This window comes from Natator depressus, chromosome 1 (assembly GCF_965152275.1).
Source record: "Natator depressus isolate rNatDep1 chromosome 1, rNatDep2.hap1, whole genome shotgun sequence".
In the NCBI taxonomy this organism is placed as follows: Eukaryota; Metazoa; Chordata; order Testudines; family Cheloniidae; genus Natator; species Natator depressus.
Genome location: NC_134234.1, coordinates 333,831,872 through 333,851,984, shown reverse-complemented (window position 1 = coordinate 333,851,984; position 20,113 = coordinate 333,831,872). Strand labels below are relative to the sequence as shown.

General features: G+C 41.9%; 1 protein-coding gene across 1 annotated transcript in view; it reads left to right on the top strand.

Moving 5' to 3' along the window:
• The window catches only part of DHTKD1 (dehydrogenase E1 and transketolase domain containing 1), a 43,495-nt gene extending 24,291 nt beyond the window's left edge, over positions 1–19,204 (top strand). Inside the window, exons 9-17 of the mRNA XM_074942629.1 lie at positions 332–416; positions 1,788–1,927; positions 7,016–7,166; positions 11,428–11,534; positions 14,067–14,231; positions 15,079–15,161; positions 16,347–16,516; positions 17,399–17,484; positions 18,621–19,204. Coding sequence (XP_074798730.1) covers positions 332–416; positions 1,788–1,927; positions 7,016–7,166; positions 11,428–11,534; positions 14,067–14,231; positions 15,079–15,161; positions 16,347–16,516; positions 17,399–17,484; positions 18,621–18,722 — 1,089 coding nt within the window. The 3' untranslated portion in view covers positions 18,723–19,204. The remainder of the gene's footprint in view (positions 1–331; positions 417–1,787; positions 1,928–7,015; positions 7,167–11,427; positions 11,535–14,066; positions 14,232–15,078; positions 15,162–16,346; positions 16,517–17,398; positions 17,485–18,620) is intronic.
• The last annotated feature ends 909 nt before the right edge of the window (positions 19,205–20,113 follow it).

The following is a 20,113-nucleotide window of genomic DNA, read 5'->3' as shown; positions in this document are numbered from 1 at the left end:
CCAGCTGGAGCAGCTCTCCTGATTTCGGGGCTTTCCCCTTTAGCATCAGAGTGAGAGGCTCCTGGAGGGAGTCACCTGGTCCATACCCAGCTGGCTCTAATTAAACCACACAACTCATCCCAGATGTGGCAGACAGGGCTAATTGTACAGAGCTGACAAGCTCCAGGCCTCCAGCTCTTAAAGGGGCGAGCCGCTCTGTTATAGTGACTAATAAAACTTTAGAGATGTTGCTCTGTGTATTTTTCTAGTTATCTCGGTTGAGCTGTAACGTCTGATGAGGTGCAGAATGACAAAGCTAAATTCACTGATCTACTTTTTAAAAAATATTCAGGCAAGAATACAGAAAGTGAAGGAAGGAACGAAGTTGGACTGGGCTACAGCTGAAACATTAGCTTTTGGTTCACTACTCAGCCAAGGTAAGGGGCAACTAGACAGCAGATAGTATAACATGTTGCTTCAGTGACAATCTAATATGCTATGAGATTTTTTTTTAATGTATCTCATGATCAATTCCAAGAGTTGTGACTATATAAAAGCCCAATAAAATAGAATCTTTTTCCAATAAAAAGGCAACCATGACCACCTTGTGCCATTTATACTTGTAGGTTAGATACTAGGAGTCCAGAGGATAAAGCCCTGATTCACTGAAACATATTTTCTTGTGCTTAAAGCTAAGTCCCATTGAAATAAATGGGACTACTCATAGATTCATAGATATTTAGGTCAGAAGGGACCATTATGATGATCTAGTCTGACCTCCTGCACAACACAGGCCACAGAATTTCACCCACCACTCCTACAAAAAAAAACCACAACCCTCACACCTATATCTGTGCTATTGAAGTCCTCAAATCGTAGTTTAAAGACTTCAAGGAACAGAGAATCCTCCAGCAAGTGACCCGTGCCCCATGCTACAGAGGAAGGCGAAAAACCTCCAGGGCCTCTTCCAATCTGCCCTGGAGGAAAATTCCTTCCCATAAGTATATATTTAACTTGAAGCATAAGGCTGAATTTTTTCACCTCGTAGGCCTGGATTCAGATTTGTACTACATTGCATGCAGGGCACATGCATTCTGTGGTTTGCTTCTGGCTTCGTGTACACTTATTAACATTATAAAATAGCTAAGCAGTTTGTCACTAGTGGAGGTCTCTGCTCAAGAGCATCCAGTTCTAAAGTAGAAGGCAGATACCCAGTACTAATTTTATTCCTCCGCATGGGTAAACTAATAGTAATTTTAATAATTGATAGTCAAGTTGATGCTGTACCATCACATAAGTAATCTCAGTACTTGCTCAAAAAAACTTAAGACTCTAATGCAAACACAGACTATAAACAGTTCAAACACATCGATCTAGATATTTACATGACCTTGCCTGGAAAGGTGCAGAGAGCATGCTGAGTCTTAATAGGAGGTGTGTGTGTTTGAAGGAGGGGAGTAAGATTTTGCCCAAGAGAACTAGAGATGTTTGATGTAAGAGTAAGGAGTGGAGTGGAAGAAGATATAAAGATAAGAGTGGTAGAAAGGATTCCTAGAGAGCCGTTAAGGAACAAGCCTTGGGAGTGGTGCGGGAGAAGTGAGGGCAGGGATGTGTAAAGAAGAGTAGAGTTGCACAGAGCCCTGATGATTAGAAAAAGAAGCTTTTAATTTGATATGCTTAGTGAGGCGAAACCAGAGAGGATTTTGAAGAGGGAAGTGATATTGTTGAGTAAGGAGTAGTTGTCACTAGTAGTCTCTCCCTTTATGACTTTGATTGTTTAAGGTTACTTTGTTTCTTGCTTGATAAAGGGTTTAATATCCGACTAAGTGGCCAGGATGTTGGCAGAGGAACATTCAGCCAACGACACGCAATGTTGGTTTGCCAAGAGACAGATGAAACCTATATCCCGCTGAATCATTTGTCTCCGGATCAGAAAGGCTTCCTAGAGGTATGGAGTATGCTTTATAGAACAGGTCACTTGTCCATGTCTTCACATAGTTACATGCAAATTATTATAACAGTGTTTTGCTTCTCAAAAGGCCTTCTCAAAGGTGGATAACTTGCCATTCCAAAAATGGGGAGCCTGAGCTTCAGAAATTAATGGGGTTGCCCAAGGTCATACAATGAGCCAAAGTGAGAGTAGGGAATAGAAAGACCAATTACTTACCTTACAGTAACTCTGGTTCTTCAAGATGTGTTGTCCCTGTGGATTCCACTTTCAGTGCGCCTGCATCCCCATGCATGTGAGATCAGATTATTTTGTCCACTAGAGTCTGTTGGAGCAGTGCTTGTGCCCTAGATGTCTTCGTGCTCTCCCACCCTACAAAATGAGATCATAATTAAGGCTACATCCATGTCCTGGAGGTTATGGAAATCATGGAATCCGTGACTTTGAGACCTCCGTGACATGCTCAGTTTCAGTCCCTGGGGCTGCAGGACTCAGGAGCTGGCAGCCAGTGGGGCGATGGCGGCAGGATTCCGGCGACAGTGGTGACAGGGGGCCCTCGTCAGGGTTCCAGTGACGGGCGACTTTGTGCGGCGGGGAGGCGGACACCTCAGGCAAGCAGCTGGGGTTGTCCCATTTTCTCTTTGGGAAATATGGTCACCCTGCAGCTTCCAGCTGCCGTGGGCAGAGGGGGAACCCCACAGCTCCCAGCCACCACCATGGCAGGGGAAACCATGGAGCCGCAGCAGCAGAAGTCAGACAGGTCACGACTTCCATGAATTTTCATTTATTGTTCATGACCTATCTGTGACTTTTACTAAAAATAACCCTGATAAAATCTTAGCCTTAGTTACAGTAGAAGGCATGGGCCCACCGGTCTCTCAGTTTCTTTGCTAAAGCAGAATGTCAGAGAAGTTCGACTCTGTAGTAGCTGGCAAGGAGGGTAGTATGTAGAACCCATGTGGACAACACATCTCCAAGAAACTTGCCTTACATTAACTTGCAATTGTTCATTCTTCAAGTGATTGTCCACATGGACTCTACTCTTGGTGGCTAACAGTTATGGTTGGTCGGAGTGGGGTAGTAGGAGTTCCAGTTAAGGATAGTAGGACAGCCCTACCGAAAGAGAGATAATCTGAAAGCCTCTACCCCAGAGGCTTTCAGATACAAAGAATAGCGTCCAGTGCATGTGTCAACTGGGTGCCACATAACTGCCTTGCAGATTTTCAGAATAGGGACACTCTTGAAACAGACAGCAGAGGCTGCCTAAGCTGTAGTGGAATAAGTTCCAGTATAGCAAAATGGATCTAGCCTGGTTAATTTATAACATGTCCTCATGCAGTTAGATTATCCCTAAGGGGATATTGCCTGACTATTAATGCTCTCTGCAAAGGCTACAAACTTTGCAGTAGTCTGAGTGTCTGAGTCTGAGTGTGTTCCTGGATGGTTTTGTCTTCTCAGTGTAAAAAGACAGTCACCTTACTACATCTAGTGTGTGAAGGTTAGCTTCTCTGGGGTGCAGGAAGGCGTGGGGGAGAAAACTAGGAGATGGGGAATAAATTGGTTCGTATGGAATTCTGAAACAATTTTGGGCAGGAACTTGAGGTGAGGCCTGAGAGTAACTTTATCCTTAGGGAATACTGGGTAAGGGAGCCCACCCCGAAGGTCTGAATCTCTCCTATCCTTTGAGCTAATGTAATGGCTATTAAAGGCAGTTTTCATAGATTGTGGTAAATGGAACAGGTGGCTAAGGACTCAGATGGGGAATCCATCAACTCCGCTAATACTATATTGAGTTCCCAAGAGGGAGGGAGCTCCCAGACTGAGGGAAAAACCTGCCTTAAGGAGCTTTGTCACGGTTGGATAGAAAACAGTATAGCCCTGAATAGGAGGGCAGTGTGCAGATGTAGCTGGTAGGTGGTGCTAATATCATCCAGACTGTTTCAAGGGCTAGTAAATAGCCCAGTATTGTTGAAATGAGTGTAGTCCAGTAAGACAGTTAGTGCTGAGATGCCTAGATAGACAACCTCTTTGACTTAAAAAGCAAAGTTGGCTTGAGGTTTTCCTGCTTTAGAGCAGAATTTTCTGAACTTTGTCTAAGCAGCTTCTTTCAATGGATGTCATGTAGCCAGCATCGAGGCTGTCAGGTGTAACAGTGCTGGGTCCGGGTGCAGGATCTGGCTGTTGTTCTGAATGACTACTAGATTGAGCAGGTAAGGTGATCGAGGGCTGAACTGAGAGATTGTCAGATCCAAATAATGGAACTGTCCAGCGAATGCTGGAGCTATCATGAATCAGAGTTTGAGACCAGAAGGGACTTTTAGATTATCTAGTGTGACCTATATAGCACAGGCCATTAACATATCACTGTTACCCCTGTATTGAGCCCAATAACTAGTGAGTGGATGCCTTTCCGGAGGACGTGCTTTACTCAGTCTTCTATGAAGACATCAAGAGAGGGAGGATCCACCATTTGCCTTGATAGTTTTGTTCCAATGGTTTATCGCTATTTTTAGTTTTAAAACAGAATTATACCTAATTTGAATTTGTCTGGCTTCAGCTTCCATCCATTAGTTCTTGTTTTGCCTTTCTCCGCTAGATTAAAGAGGCCATTAGTATTTTCTCCATATGAAGGTACTTACATACTGTAATCAATTCACCTCCCAATCTTCTTTTTGGTAAACTGAACAGATAGACTTAAAGAGCTCAATCACTGTAATAATTAGTCCTGTGTCTTGTCTTGGTTTCCTCAGAACCCTTGGTATTGTGAGAATTGGCACAAAGATATACATCAGTACCAGGCATATGAGCAGTATCTGTGGAATCCTGGGCTAGAACCCCCTCTGGAACAAAATGTTTGATGCCTGTTTATTCTGGTCTGTGGCAAATAGGTCTATTTCTGGGAATCCCCACTTGCAAAAGGCATTCTGCAGGACTGAGTCTCTCAGAACGGTCTGCTGGGTTGGTCTCCTAACGTGTTTTGAAGGCTGGAAAGGTGCAGAGCCACTGGTAAGATTTGATTTGGAATGCACCAAGTAGTCTCTGCCTTGTCAGGCCATCATGCTCTCCCATCTGTTGGCATAGTGCATGATTGTGGTGTTATCTGTCAACTCTTAGATTATGCATCTATGGAGAAGAGGCAGGGACACTTTGCATGGCAGGCAGATGGCTCTAAGCTCTAGGATGCTTATGTGGAGATGAGCTTCCTGAAGGGACCATGGGTCCTGAATTCAGAGATGATCTAGAGGAGTTCCCCATCCCTCAGTGGGAGATCTGTCACCAGTCTTGGTAGGCAGATGTGCAGAGAATTTTTGCATACCTAAAAAAGCTTTTTTCACCAGATTAACAAAGACTTGAGACCACAAGCATCATTTCCATGTGATATCTACTGGGTAGATACACTAATTTCAGCCATTCTTGCATGGAGGATAGGGGACTTCTGGCAAACTGTGTCACATAGGCATGATGTGTCATGGACATCTGAGACATGCTCTTACTGATGATGTGCTTTGGTGAGGTTTTACTATTGTCAAGAATCTTTCCTGTGGAAGGTAAACTCTCGCTGACCTGGAATCTAGCGCTGCTCCTATGCACTCTGTGCTTTTGAGTCTGAATTAGTGTGGACTTCCTTCTGTTGACTGTGAGGTCCCATGAATTTAATAATTTAAAGTTACTTGGATCGAAGTGGTCATCTGTGGGGTTTATCTTCCTCAAACCAGCTAGTCTTTGAGGTGTGTGTAGACCTGGCTACCTTGCCTCCTTAGATGAGCTGCCACAAGTGCCAAATCCTTCATAAATACCTTTGATGCTGTGGAGAGACCAGAGGTCACCATCCTGTACTAGTAATAAAATGATCCTGCTAGAAATCTGAGGTATTTCCTCTGGGCTGCATGAATAGATAAGTGGAAAGATGGCTCTTGACCTGCAAGACAACTGAATCAGTCTTGAGGCTCTAACAAGGGAATTATGGAGGCTATGGCATCTGAGGATACTGGGTACTAATGGAGAGGGAATGACCAGGTGACTATGGTTGACCTCTGACCTTCCTCTCACTCTGCAAGGAGGCTTGTACTGCGCTCTCTAGTAGTGGCTTCAGGTGGGCTTCTCTAGCTTGTCCCTTCTCGAAGAGAAGTCGGAAACATATGGAGCCTTGCTCGGGGCTTTATCTCTCTCTTAGGCAAAGCAGGCACCAGAAGTGTGTGTCGTCACGGGCATCGAAGTTTTGCATGAGGGACATGTCTTGAATCCCAGCGATTTAGCTTTTGCCATGTTACTAGCACCCCTGAATGGGAGGATGGGTGTAGTGTAGCCTAACTGAAACTTACTCAAGAAAAATTATGCAACAGAAATATAATGTCATTTTGTTTTTTTACAACCGGCACTAACGAACCACTAACTATACTAGCACAATGTGCAGTGAAGAAGGCGGACGCTGTGAGGGTTCAGTCTCACTGCCGTGGTCTGCAAGAAGGACCTGAGGAACAGTTGGGCCCATTCTGCCTTTTATGTCCTTGGGTGGTAGTGGGAGTAAGGAGGATATGTAGAATGCAGATGCTGCTCCAACAGACACTACTGGCCAGAAGAATCCAATCTTATGCACGCGGGGCATGTGCACATCAGGAGTTGAATCCATGTGGACAATCTGTTGGAGAGCCAAGGTTTACAGAATTCCAGTTCACTTCTCTAATAACTGAGATGGGTGGGTTTTTTGCCATAGAAGTGACTCTGCAGGTAAAAAGAATTGTGGTCTGACTTACAGGGAGGAGGTCGATTAATTGTGTCAATTCAGCAACACATTCAACTCAAGCTCTTGGTTATTTTATTTCGGATAGTTGAGAAAGAGGGGTTCTGGGGTTTTTTTTATTTTTTTTTTTGCAGGGGGGAGGAGATCAGCTGTGGAGGTGAATGAGACTATGAAGTAGCATTATAGCTCCCCTGCAATTTCTTTCGCCCTCCCTCCCCCGAAAAAAGGTGATTATGGAATGCCTCCCAAACATTCCTATCATAGACGTGCTCGGATTCTGAAAAATAGTCAAATTCAAACATCTTCTTTCACCCACCTATGTTTTCCAAACTCTTTCTCTTTGTTAGGTGAGCAATAGCCCCCTGTCTGAAGAAGCTGTGCTTGGTTTTGAGTATGGAATGAGTATTGAAAGCCCCAAGTTACTGCCAATTTGGGAGGCCCAGTTTGGTGACTTCTTTAATGGAGCCCAGATAATATTTGACACTTTCATCTCTGGAGGTGAGTGGAACAAATTTATTAAAATAAAGATATTTCTTACATGTTACAGAAATTCCTTTTTAACTAAAAGACCCCATGCTCATGGCAAGCAATTCTGTATCTTAGATTTCTTATGTAATACAATTTGGATAATCTGGCTATGGTACTTATATGGCCCCAATTACTGTTATATCTGAGCACCTCACAGTCTTTAATGTATTTACCCTCCCAACACCCCTGTGAAGTAGGACAGTACTATTTTCCCCATTTTACAGTTGGGGAACTGAGGCAGAGAGAGACTAAATGACTTCCCAGTTGACTTTTGGGAAAGTCTATAGAGGAGCATAGACTTGAACCCAGGTCCCCAGAGACTCATGCTAAATCCCTAACCACTGCATCATCCTTCCAATGCTACCAGGTTGTTGGGTTTTTCTCCCCCCCCCCCCCCTTGGACTTTTTCACAGCATGTTCTAGTCCTTCTTCCTGAATGAACAGCAGTCTGTGATGATGGGATCCAACCACGGAGTCCCACATGCTGCTAAGCACTGTTCCTAGCTCTGGATCACCTAGGGGTAACCCCAGGCACAGACTGTGACATTCTGCTCAGGACACCCAGAACTGTAAGCCACTGTGTTACCCTCCTGCCTCAGCAAGTGAGAGCTTTGCTGCTGCTGCTAACCTGTGTGTCTGCTCCCTGACACTCCAGCCTATCTGCCTTGCCAGCAAACTCCTTAAGACTCTGCCAGTCTAAACCTTGCCTTGAAGTTAATAGTGAACTTCAATTTCCAAGTTCCCCAGAGACATCTTCCTGCAGGTTCCAGTCCCTCTCACTGGACACTCACAGCAAACTTAATTTCTGTCTCCAAAGAGACAGAGTACATACCAACCTGTTAGTTTAGCCGAAGACTCCCACTTCACTTCAATATAACAGCACTGAGATGGTTTATGGTAAAACTAAAAATAAGTTTATTAACAAAGAACAGAGGTGTAAGTGATACTAAGTGTTAGGGGGCTTATTCCTTCACCCACTTACTTCCCTGGTTCTTCTCGCATGAACAGAGAGCAACAATACTCGAAGTCCAAAGGTGCAAACAATTCGATGTTTATTGGGGTGAACTTCCAGCAAGCATGATTCCAGTTTCCTTCCTTAGTGTCCCCCTTCCCAGTTCTGACACCACCACAGAGCCTTACCTGTGTCCCTGTTCCCATTCCCCCCCTTAGCAAAACATGATTCCAGTTTCCCCACCTTCATTCCCTATTCCCATTCCCCACCCCCCTTACTTCCTGATTGACTGTAGACTATATAGTAGAACTTGAGTTCTGCTTAGCTATACCTTAACCTATCATTTTACTGAAATTTAACTAACCAATCGTAACATGTTGTAACATGATTATTTAACCAATTATATCCCACCACCTTAATTAGTTTACACCCAGCAAAATTAATTATACAGCAGACAGAAACAATCACAGAACCAGACAGAGACCATGCAAATAAACAATAGCAAAGTGGGAACTATAATGACAAAACAATACAGAAGTGAGGATTACACAACTACATCTATTGATAAGTGAGTTCTTGCCAGACAGGATGCTATCAAACTAAGTTTCCTTTTACATCTTCTAGGCACTTCCCTTTCTCTGGAGGTGATAGGCATTATCAGGACAGGATTGTGCTCCTAACTGCCCAATAGCACCTTCTTTCAATGAGACTAGTTTGGAATGTGAGGATGTGACCGTTCGCTTCCCAGCTTATGGCTGCCTCTGCTGCTTAGCCAAAGGCCTTAGCCCAAGAACAGGGCCTCAACTGTCACAGAGAGAAAAGGCCTTATATAGTCCGTGATTTTGATTCTTTTTTGTACCTCTATAACTAGCTAAGTGATAAGAATACACCTAAATTCTTAGAGTATAGGCCTTTTACAGACAGGCCTGAATATCTATATCCTAACACTAAGCAAGAGAAAAAGACAGGAATGTTTACAAACAAAGCATGCTTTCTAGGGGATAAAATTTAATTTTAGCAAGTTACAATCTTTGCCTAAGCAGTTTTCTCACTTACATAAAATTTCCGACATCTCTAGCCTTCCTGGTCAGGGGATCCAACTTTCACAGGCCCACAAGGTGCTGTTCCCCATGTCCCCTAAGTGATGGATCATTGAAGTTGTTTTTTGGTTTTTTTCCCCCTCCCCTTATATTACCCAAAATTAATTGTCTGTGCTCAAGAGCCCGGAAGGCTTTCTGGGGTGTAGGTTCTGTTCCCTGGCATGATCGCCAAACTGTCGTCTTTGCTGCTTGTTAGCTTGATGGCTTTGTTAACCTTATATATAAATGTACTTTCATTGTCCTTTGCCTGTAGCGAAGCCGGTCAGACAGGTAGGTACAGGCCGGGTTTATGCACTCCCTCCCAAACACATTTTAAGAACATATTTCCAGCACACATCTTTGTACACAACCCTTATATGCTTCACACAATGATTCTTAGGACCACCGTGGCACCAGTTTACATATGATATGATACGTGACACCTTTTTAGATACATATTATGACAAATGTTTTGGGGGCAAAGAGCATAACAGGCTTGCTATGATGGGGCCTCTGCCAGTTGGCACTGAAGGGATAAAATGGTTATACAGACCCCATGTCTGACATCCTTCTTGAGCTGTAGGACCCCACAGACCTGCTACCTAGACTCTGGAACTAGTGCTTTGGCCTTCCCGAGCCCCCAGGCTGCTTGGACCGATTGCCCCTCAAAGACCACCTGACTGTGGGAGCTCTGGTTGCTAGTTACCACTTTCAGGGACAATGTGGCAGTAAAGCAAGGAAATACAGCCTTAGTAAAAGGTTCCTTGCGCGCGCACACTTTTTAGAGGCAAAAGAGTTATAGATCTATGGGAAAACCACCAATTCCTGAACACAATCCTCCTTAGTCTGATTTTTGCCTCCTGTTGGAGTCTCTGGGTCGGATACAAGTCCTTAGGGGAAGCAAAGTCCATCCTGCCTCCACTCCTTCTGGGTCTTTTGTTTCTGGTGAGGAAAGGGCTTTGTTGGCTTAGAAAGCAAGCTGCCTTTTTAACAGTCCCTGCCACCTCTGGGTCAGGTGGTCAAGCAGAGAAACTGCAATTCCCTCAGCTGTGTGCTTGGGGGGTGGGAATTCCACCCCACCTGCCCTTCTCTCTCCTGACAGGGTTCTGTGAAGAAAGAGCCCATTCAAGGTTAAAGGCTCTGCTGGCAGAAACCCCATTGTTGAAGTAGGGGAGAGTCCTTCATTGTTGATGGCCTGTGAATGCTCTGGCACAGCTTTCCAAACCTAAACTCTCCACTGTGTCAAATTCCTGCTACAAAATGGCTACACAATGACTGTTACCATTACAAACAGCATTGGTAAAGCCAAATGGAATTTATAACCGGATGCAGATAGATAGATTGTGGTGTGTGGGTGTGTGTGTGTATAGATAAACTGGACACAGATTGTTTATATATATCTATTACAGACTTCAGTTTCTGTTTGAAAGAAGGAATTGTCAGAGTTGTAAATTGTTGTTCCAGCACACTACACTTAATCTGAGATGGCACTTTATTGACATAGTTCCCAGGAAACTGGCAAACTGAGTATAGGAAATGATCCTTAAGCAGGACGGTATTAGCATACGCTCTGCTTCGGATGGAAATATTTCAACAGTGGCAACTCATTAAGAAATGACTTACCAGAGGTTAAATAGGTATAAAATTCTTAGCGCTGGTATTTTGATATAGAAGTCTCCAAATAAATATTTTAAAAGACAGCATGCAGTGAATCACTTTTATTCAGTATGTTTTGTTGAACTTGAAGTGTTCTTGGATTTATTTTTTTTTTTTTAGAGAGGCTTTTAATTGAACACCTGCGTAATCAGGATGACACTGTCCAATTAAGAGGATTCTACTGTAACTTTTTGGTGCAATTTTTAAAACAAAATTTAGGATTTATAATTGAAACAGAGGGAATTAGCATCAGTACTGCAGACTTAGAATCCTCCTCAGAACCCAGAGTCCCTGATTTACACAAAGGCTTCAGTGTCCTCAGTCTTTCAGATAATCAAAGTTGTACACTGTCAGAATTTCAAACTGACCACTAAACTTCCACAGGAAGTTTTCTTTAATTAAAGACCATATCTTGCTAGATATTTTGTGTGTGTAAACCTTTGGGAGATGATTTGCATAGACTTACCAAGTAACTGTCTGTATAATGTTGACTTAGGCTCTGTGTAACTCTTTTCTCTCCTCCCCCCGGATCCTGCTTCTTTAGGTGAAGCTAAGTGGCTTCTGCAGAGCGGGATAGTCATTCTTCTTCCCCATGGCTATGATGGTGCAGGCCCTGAACACTCTTCCTGCCGAATGGAACGTTTCTTACAGGTAGCTGGACACACCTGCCTGTGTCGTACCCTCTGTCAATGCAGGTCAATGTCAGATGCCTCAGGAAAGCTGTTCTATTAAAAGTTGCTACATGCCAATAGCACTTGCCAGTCTAATTAAGCAGGGTAGATTGATTTAAATCGGGAAGCCTTGATATAAATCATTGATTTTAATCTTGTTTTGCATTTGTCCTTTTTATTTTCCAAAGAGAGATTGATTCTCATTGATTGGTAACCATTAAAACATGTTTATTTGCAACTAAATACAGCCTTTGCGCAAAATTTGATCCTTTTTGATGCACTATATCTATATACATCTAGTTAACTAATTGTATAGATTAACCTACATTTATTCAGATTATTAATTTTTTACATTTTTATTATATTAAAAATGCTTTTCTTATTTCTTAGATGATTAATATTTTACTTTTTTTTGCAGTGTTCTTGTAGTTGTATTCGTCCCAGTATATTAGAGGGACGAGGGGTGTGTGTGGTAATAATCTGTTATTGGATCAGCTTCTTTTGGTGAAACAGACATGTTTTAAAGCTTACCCGGAGCTGCTCTTCAAAGCTTGTCTCTCTCACCAACAGAAATTGGTCCAATAAAAGAAATTACCTCCCCCATCTTCTCTAATTTTTTACATCTGACTTGTGACAAGCTGGAATTGACTTAAAAATGCATAAAAACAGCATGTAAAATTATTTTTCATTAAAGAAAACTATTCTTATGTATCAGTACATTTTATGAAAAATGAGTTTATCAAAACATTTTGAATTCAGAACACTTTCTGAATTAGGTTTTATTTTTTTAAAGGAATTACCTATACTGAACTGATTGTTTCTGGTGGTCATGTTCTTTCAGATTTTAGAACTAGTCGATCTCATCCTCTTGAACCTAGTTTTTATTCATAAATTGGTAGATGAAAACATACTTTCCTGCTTTTTTCAACTCCCAATTGATTTTTCAACTTTGGATGAACTAGTTATTGACTTGAACTGAACTAGTCGAATGAAATAAAGAACATACTACCTTTGCACCTGAAGAAGAGGCTAATGTTGTCAAAAACTATAGTTTAGCACTTCAGGTGCAATAGCCAACAAGCTTCCACAAGCTCAGTGGTTTGACTTTCTGTAAAATTTTGGCAGTAAACATGCACTGCTTGAATATTTGCTATTCAATTCTAAATGATTTTAATAGATTATAGTAAATTTAGGCCTTAATGTAGGTTGTCATCAGTTCAATTTTAATTTAACAGGTTTATTTTTTTAAAAGAAAAAATGTGTTTTTTGTTTTTTTTTAAGATCATGTATTTTCATCCACCTTGAATTAAAGGCTTGGGGTTGATGTTAGGTTTCTGCAAGATGATATCTGCAAGATGGTTGCTTTGAAAAAAATGGCATGGATTGGGAGGAAGGGTGATCATGTGCTTAAGGTGCAAGTCTGGAGACTGCAGTTCTATTCTAGGCTCTGAAACAAACTTCATGTGTGATCTTAGATGAGCCATTTAACCGATCAGGAAACTGACTTTCAATGGGAACAATATTTACCTGCCATATAGGTGAGTTTTAAGGCTGAATTCACTAATAGTTGCAAAGGGACGTTGGGATCCTCTATTGGAAAGCACTTGCACTGCTACAGACTAGAGAACAAATGGCTAGGAAGCAGTTCTGCGGAAAAGGACCTAGGGGTTACAGTGGATGAGAAGCTGGATATGAATCAACAGTGTGCCCTTGTTGCCAAGAAGGCCAATGGCATTTTGGGATGTATAAGTAGGGGCGTTGCCAGCAGATTGAGGGACGTGATCGTTCCCCTCTATTCGATATTGGTGAGGCCTCGTCTGGAGTACTGTGTCCAGTTTTGGGCCCCACACTACAAGAAGGATGTGAAAAAATTAGAAAACGTCTAGCGGAGGGCAAGAAAAATGACTAGGGGACTGGAACACGTGACTTATGAGGAGAGGCTGAGGGAACTGGGATTGTTTAGTCTGCGGAAGAGAAGAATGAGAAGGGATTTGATAGCTGCTTTCAACTACCTGAAAGGGGGTTCCAAAGAGGATGGATCTAGACTGTTCTCAGTGGTAGCAGATGACAGAACGAGGAGTAATGGTCTCAAGTTGCAGTGAGGGAGGTTTAGGTTGGATATTAGGAAAAACTTTTTCACTAGGAGGGTGGTGAAGCACTGGAATGCGTTACCTAGGTGACTGCAGTGTGTGGATCTGGGATCAAACACAGAAGTTGTTTAAGAGCCCATTTATGCTCTTAAAAGCAATAGAATCAAGGGTCCTGGTTACACCACAGTTAAAGCTTTTGTAGTTAGGTTGAGATGTTAGCAATATTTTATAAAAGAATTCGAGCAACTTCTTCATTTGTTTATCGCCTTTTCCTGTAAGGTTGAGACCTTCAGCACATACTGGAGTGTAACTGTTTCCTGTACAAACACTAGTGATTGTACCTCCATCATTTGTGCTGTCTCAACCATGTGTGGTTGACAGCTTGCTTCTTGGTGAGGGATTATTTTGTTCTCCTTGCATAGATGTGTGACAGTGCAGAAGAGGGAGTTGATGGTGACAACGTGAACATGTCAGTTGTGCATCCAACCACCCCAGCACAGTATTTCCATTTGCTCCGTAGGCAGATGATCCGAAACTTCCGGAAACCTTTAATTGTTGCTTCTCCCAAAATGCTACTCAGATTTCCAGTAAGTAGAAACACTCTCTGCTAGGGTTACTTTTTGTTTGGTTTTACCCTCTAAGACCTACTCTAAAACACACCGTTATACCAGTTTAACTAAGTGTGGTTTGCACCAGTTTAAACTGGTTCAAACTTCTTGCATTGGCCTTCATAAATCTATTTAAACATGGTTTAGTTTGCACCTGTAAACTTTGCCAGTGCAAGCTAAGCCAATATAACAGTTTTACACTGATATAAGTGTGTCCACACAGGTTTTTTCACCACATTGACGCTACAGTGGTTTTCAAAAGGATTTTAGTTAAAATGGTATCTAATTTGACTTTCTCCACTTAAGTTTGCTTTTTCCATTTCACTCATCTTAGATATTGAGACTACACTGGTAAGTTTCACTTCCCAGTTCTCATGCATTAGCAAAAATGTTCTGCTGTGTTTTGGCATTCACAGTGTTGGCAAAGCATGTGGGTTTTTTTGTTTTAATTCTTCCACCCTTTGCCCTTTCAAGAGAGTAGGAGGAAATCCTGGAAATTTAAATATATATACTGGATAACTCTTCATAATAGTTTTCAGTAAAATAATTTTAGTCTAAATCTGTGGGCTAAAATCTGTTTGACAATGTATCTTTAATTTTCTGGCATCAGCTGTTAATCAGTTTGATTGTAGCCATTGTTAATGAATGTTATGCCAGGAAGCTCAGAATCCCCATAAACAACTGATTGACAAACTTTTCTGATCAATAACCAGTAGTACAAGACTTGTGGGGGTTTTCTTTGGGATCATATTTTAATCATTATACAGTACATAGATTTTTAGATTTTAAAACCACAAGTTAAGTATCCTACTTTTTCTTCACTTAGGGGGCGGTGTCAGATTTTCAAGAAATGGCCCAAGGGACAACATTCAAGCCTGTAATTGGTGATTTGTCAGTGGATCCTAACAGGTAACTTGATTCTTGTTTCTAATACTCACAGTTTCAAACAGCATATAAGCATAATTGCTTATATGAACCAGTTTTTTCCTTAAATTAATTTCTGAGAATTTTATAATTCTAATTTCCTTAAATTAAATTAATTAAAAACCAGTTTTTTCCTTAAATTAATTTCTGAGAATTTTATGAAGAAAAAATCAACAGGATCAATAGGAGACCTAAGATAGAATTATAGGTCCGTTTATTCTTGTCACCTCTGTAAAACTTACTCCACTGATTTCATTAGTTAGTCTGGATTTACACCCCCTATAAATGAGAACCGAATTAGGCCTGAAGGTTTTGCACTGCACATAAAGGAGATTGATCTAATCTTTTAGGAAATGTGATCTCTGCATCGTTGGTGGCCATATCTTACACCACCAGAAACTTCAGCACAACTGACAGTTGGTAAAAAAGCCCCAGGAATGAAACAGCAGGAGTGGGTAGGATAATAGTCATTGAGGCCTGAGCTCAGTGCATTCAGAGAGCTTGTTTGGTGGTTTATCTTGCTTCTGCCTGTAGTGTGCTTGACACGGACCAGTGCTGCTCATTCATAAACAAATGAATCCCCCACTCTGCTGCTATTTTTATAAGAAAAATAATAAATTTTGTAATATTGGTCTTTGAACACTTCACATGCTGATGTGAGGAGTCTGTAGAGATGAGAACCATGGCTGGAGCAGAGAACTATATTTCAAAAGTATGTTTTGTGTGTCTTTCCCTTCCTTAGATAGGAATATAAAGAGCCCTGTTTGGATAAGCTTCTGTCTGTGGTACTTGTCTGGCTACTATCACTGTAGAATCTGAATGACTCAGCATCTTTAATGTATTATCCTCAGCACCCCTGAAAGTTAGGAAAGTACTACTATCCATATTTAACCGATGGGAAATGGAGGCACAGAGAGACTAAGTAACTTTCCCAAGTCTGGGGCAGAGCAGGGAGTTGATCCAAGACTGGGAACTTAATAACTGGACAGTCCTTCCTCTTCTGCCCTCTTTTTTTCTTTTGATCTGATAGTCAGCACTTTGGCCTTGTCCGGTTTTCTCTTTTTAAAAGAAAAAGCTAAAAGTTTAGGATTTAATGTATAACAAGTGGTTGTGTAGGGTCTCTTTTTAAAATGCTATACTTGAAAACACTTCAGTTTTTCTGCCTTTTAGCATCAGCCGAGTGGTGCTGTGTTCTGGCAAGCATTACTATGCTTTGGTGAAACAGAGAGAGGCACTAGCAGAGAAGAAGCACAGCACTGCTATCATCAGACTAGAAGAACTGTGTCCTTTCCCCCTGGAAGCTCTACAGCAAGAGATGAACAAATACAGAAATGCCAAAGGTCAGGCAGATCTTTATACTTTGCATTTAACCTCTTTTAAAGTATTGAAACAAATCCATGGCCATCTAGGAACTCCACTTGTTGCTGCTCCACATTGTTCTTTCCTTTTAGGATTAAAAGGTTTAGATTTGGTTTGGTTTTGTTGTCCCGCCCCCAATACAACTTCAGATCTGCTGCTTTAGAAACACAAGTCCTTATCACTTGCACCATAGGGGAATATACTAGTGTGGAATCTATGATGCAGATAAGCAGTTCTGAATCTATTCAGCAGATGCGTGTGGTAAATTTACAGGTTGTTAGTAGTACAAATTGAGTTTGTATTACAGTAGAACTTGGGAGCCCAATTGAGGCTGGGTTTTTATTGTGCTAGGCCCTGTACAAACAGAGTAAGAGACAATCCTTGCCCTAAAGAGCTTATTGATAGAATGGTTTAATTTTACAACACATGCATTTAAACAAATATTGCAGATCCGTTAATTGGTGTTTTTCCTATTGATCACCACTGTTGGATCCCTTGGCCTTGAGGGAGGGATAGCCTTCAAAGCACATGGAAGTGAGGGAGTGTTCTCTGTAATGCAAGGATTTGGAGATAGAGGAACCAAAAAGGGAAGAATAATTTTGTTCTTAAAATATGAATTTTTATCCATTTATTTTCACCCCTGGCGGCAGCATTGCGTAGTAACAAAGTCAGTCCAGTCTAGTAATCCTCAGACTGAAGGGTGGTGCCTTTGCTGTGATAGCAGGACCATTGTAGATGGAGTGGGAATATACAGCGAAGAGAACTAGCTTAGAGATTCATTAGTACCTGTTTCTAGATTCAATGGAAAGGTCAATTGGTCCATACGGAATATACAAACAGATGGCCTCTTATCTTTCCTACAGATTTTATTTGGAGTCAGGAGGAGCCACAGAACATGGGTCCCTGGGCCTTTGTGTCACCAAGGTTTGAGAAGCAGTTGGCATGTAAGGTAAGGTTTACAGAAATCTTTTTAAATTGATGTTTGAGTCTTTAGATACTATATATATTTTGCTACCAGGAATTAGTAGTAATTAGTTTAATGTTCATAAACATAAAAACCCTTGAATGAGTGAGTGTAATATTCCAACTTAAGCTATTATATATGTTAGAGTAGTATCTAGTGGTCACAGCCAGAATTGGGGCCCTGTTGTGTGAGGTGCTCCACAAACAGTGAGAAACCCTGCCCCGAAGAGTTCACAATATAAATAGACAAGATAAACAGGCCCCAAGTAGGGGCATAGGCACTAATTCCATGGCTGTGGATCCCAAGTGGAGATATAGATGCCTCCTTTCAGCTCAGATGCCTTAGTCCCTTTCTGGCATGGGACGTTAGGCTACCTCACTCTCCTCAGTGTTTCCTACTGGCTAGCTTAGGCAGCTGCCTGCTCAGAGTGCTGGCTTCTGTGAAGCCCTTTCTTTAGGCATCTATCTCTTGCCATGCATTATATAGGGAGTGTGGGCACCTACTCAGGGTACAAATTCCACAAGGTGGCAGGGGAGCCTCAAGGCTAGGCACTGCAGTGCCAGAATCCCTTTAAGGATCTATCCCTAAGTGCCTTTCCCAAGGTCTCACAGCCAGTCAGAAGGAGAGCCAGGACTAGAACCCATATGTCCAGAATCTCAGTCTAAGGTCCTATTCAGTGAGCCACACTCTCCTTAATGGTCTGAAACCCAGCTCTTTAGGAGATTACGTCTCCCCTTATGTCCCATTGTGGTGGTTAAGTTCTGCTGAGGCACTTTTGCTCTCATTCTTGGGACTGAACTTTTTGCGACCTTATGGGTCCTCCACTGTGAAATCTCCTTTGGGTGGACTGTCACCATGAATATTTTGGTCTTGGGGCCTAGTTTACTCAGGCAATCATCCCATTGTTCAGTTAGGGTGAAGCAGTAGCTTCCTAAATCATGTATATGTGGGACTCAAGGATCCAGTGTTTTGTGTTTCATTTATTTTGAGGCATTCAAATGCCATGGTGATAATGGCATAGAATCATGTTAAATGAATGAGTAAAATCAATCTTAATCAGACATCCATCTAAATCACTGATTTCCCCCCCACCCCCCACCCCGCTTGAACTTTAATTGCAGCTCCATCTTGTGAGTAGACCTCCCTTACCAGCCCCAGCAGTGGGCATTGGAACACTACACCAGCAGCAACAGGAAGACCTCCTTGCCAAAACTTTTGTCTAAGACCTTTCTACGTGGAAACCAGTTTCTTATAATAATTGTAAACGCCTTAAAAGGAAAACCCCTTGGCCTTTTCATCCTACAAAGGAAGAACAAATCAGGAACTGTTCTGGAAAGACCAGACAGTTCTTTAAATGTACGAATACAACAAAACCCATAATGACCTCAGCCTATGTGTATTATGCAGAGGACAATTCTCACTGTCCTTTGTATTTTTTTCATTCTATAAAAACAAATCTGCAGTGAGATCAGTCAGTTAACTGGGAGATCAAATGTTTAATTTATAAAGCATTATCCCACATAGCAGTACAAATCCATAGTTCTTTGGTATTGTTCATTTGTGGGAACAGTTTTCCCTTGACTTTAAATTTAGATTTTTTAAACCTCAGTGGATGTTTAAGAATTGAGTAATGCCTTCAACTATGACATTTCTATAACAATAAAGTGTTTTTTGTTGGCCTTTGAGAACCAGGTTTGATGGGTCTCAGTCTCTTTCTCTTTGAGTGGGCAGTGGTGGGGAAAAATACCACCACACTTGGGTTCCCTGATTGACAATTTCAGCAGAGAATTGAATGAGCCATGGACACAACTATCTTACCTCCTGAGCAGTGACTCTGTGTCAGGGTTGAGCGTCAATGGCTGGGCAGTGTATGGGAAGAAGGCGGTGCTGGCTGCTTGTGTTGTTTGTTCTGAGGATAAATGGAGAGCTCTAGTCTCCAGGACTGTGAAACCAGCACCTTTCTTCAACAAAAAATTCACTCACCCATTTTTAAAGAATTAGCCATTGCTTTCTGAGTTGTGATGTATCAAAATGGCTGTTTACCTTGTTAATTTCTGTTATTCAAGAGTGTTGGGATATGAACATGAGACGTCAGACATCATTTAGTGCATGTATGTTACGAATTACACCTGGTAGGACACGCACACAACTGCTGCGAATTACACCTGGTAGGTCACGCAGAGTTCGAATCTAGGCTGAGGCACATAAACCAAGTCCACAACTGCCGAGTTCCCAAAAAACACCAAGTTTATTACGCTCGAGCGTGGTGCCCCCCTGCTAGCCAGGAGGGGACCCCGAATACAGATTATACAAAGGTTATATACTTTTTAGCAAAGCATGTTGCCCTCATGCATCGGAAACCTTAGCCAATAAACAAACCCTTTTCTTATCTACCACCTATCCCTGCTTGGTGCATTCCTCGTGCTAAACTAGTATGTTAATTACACAGCATGGTCCTAAAGCCATGCATCAGTAACTTTTATTATCAGGATGGGAGGCGTCACATCAAAGGCCGGGAGTTTAGGGACTGACAAAGAACAGATACCGGGAGTCAAGGCAGGCTGGAGACAAGGAGGAGGATTTTCACAGGAATGCAGTATCTAAGGAACACTCC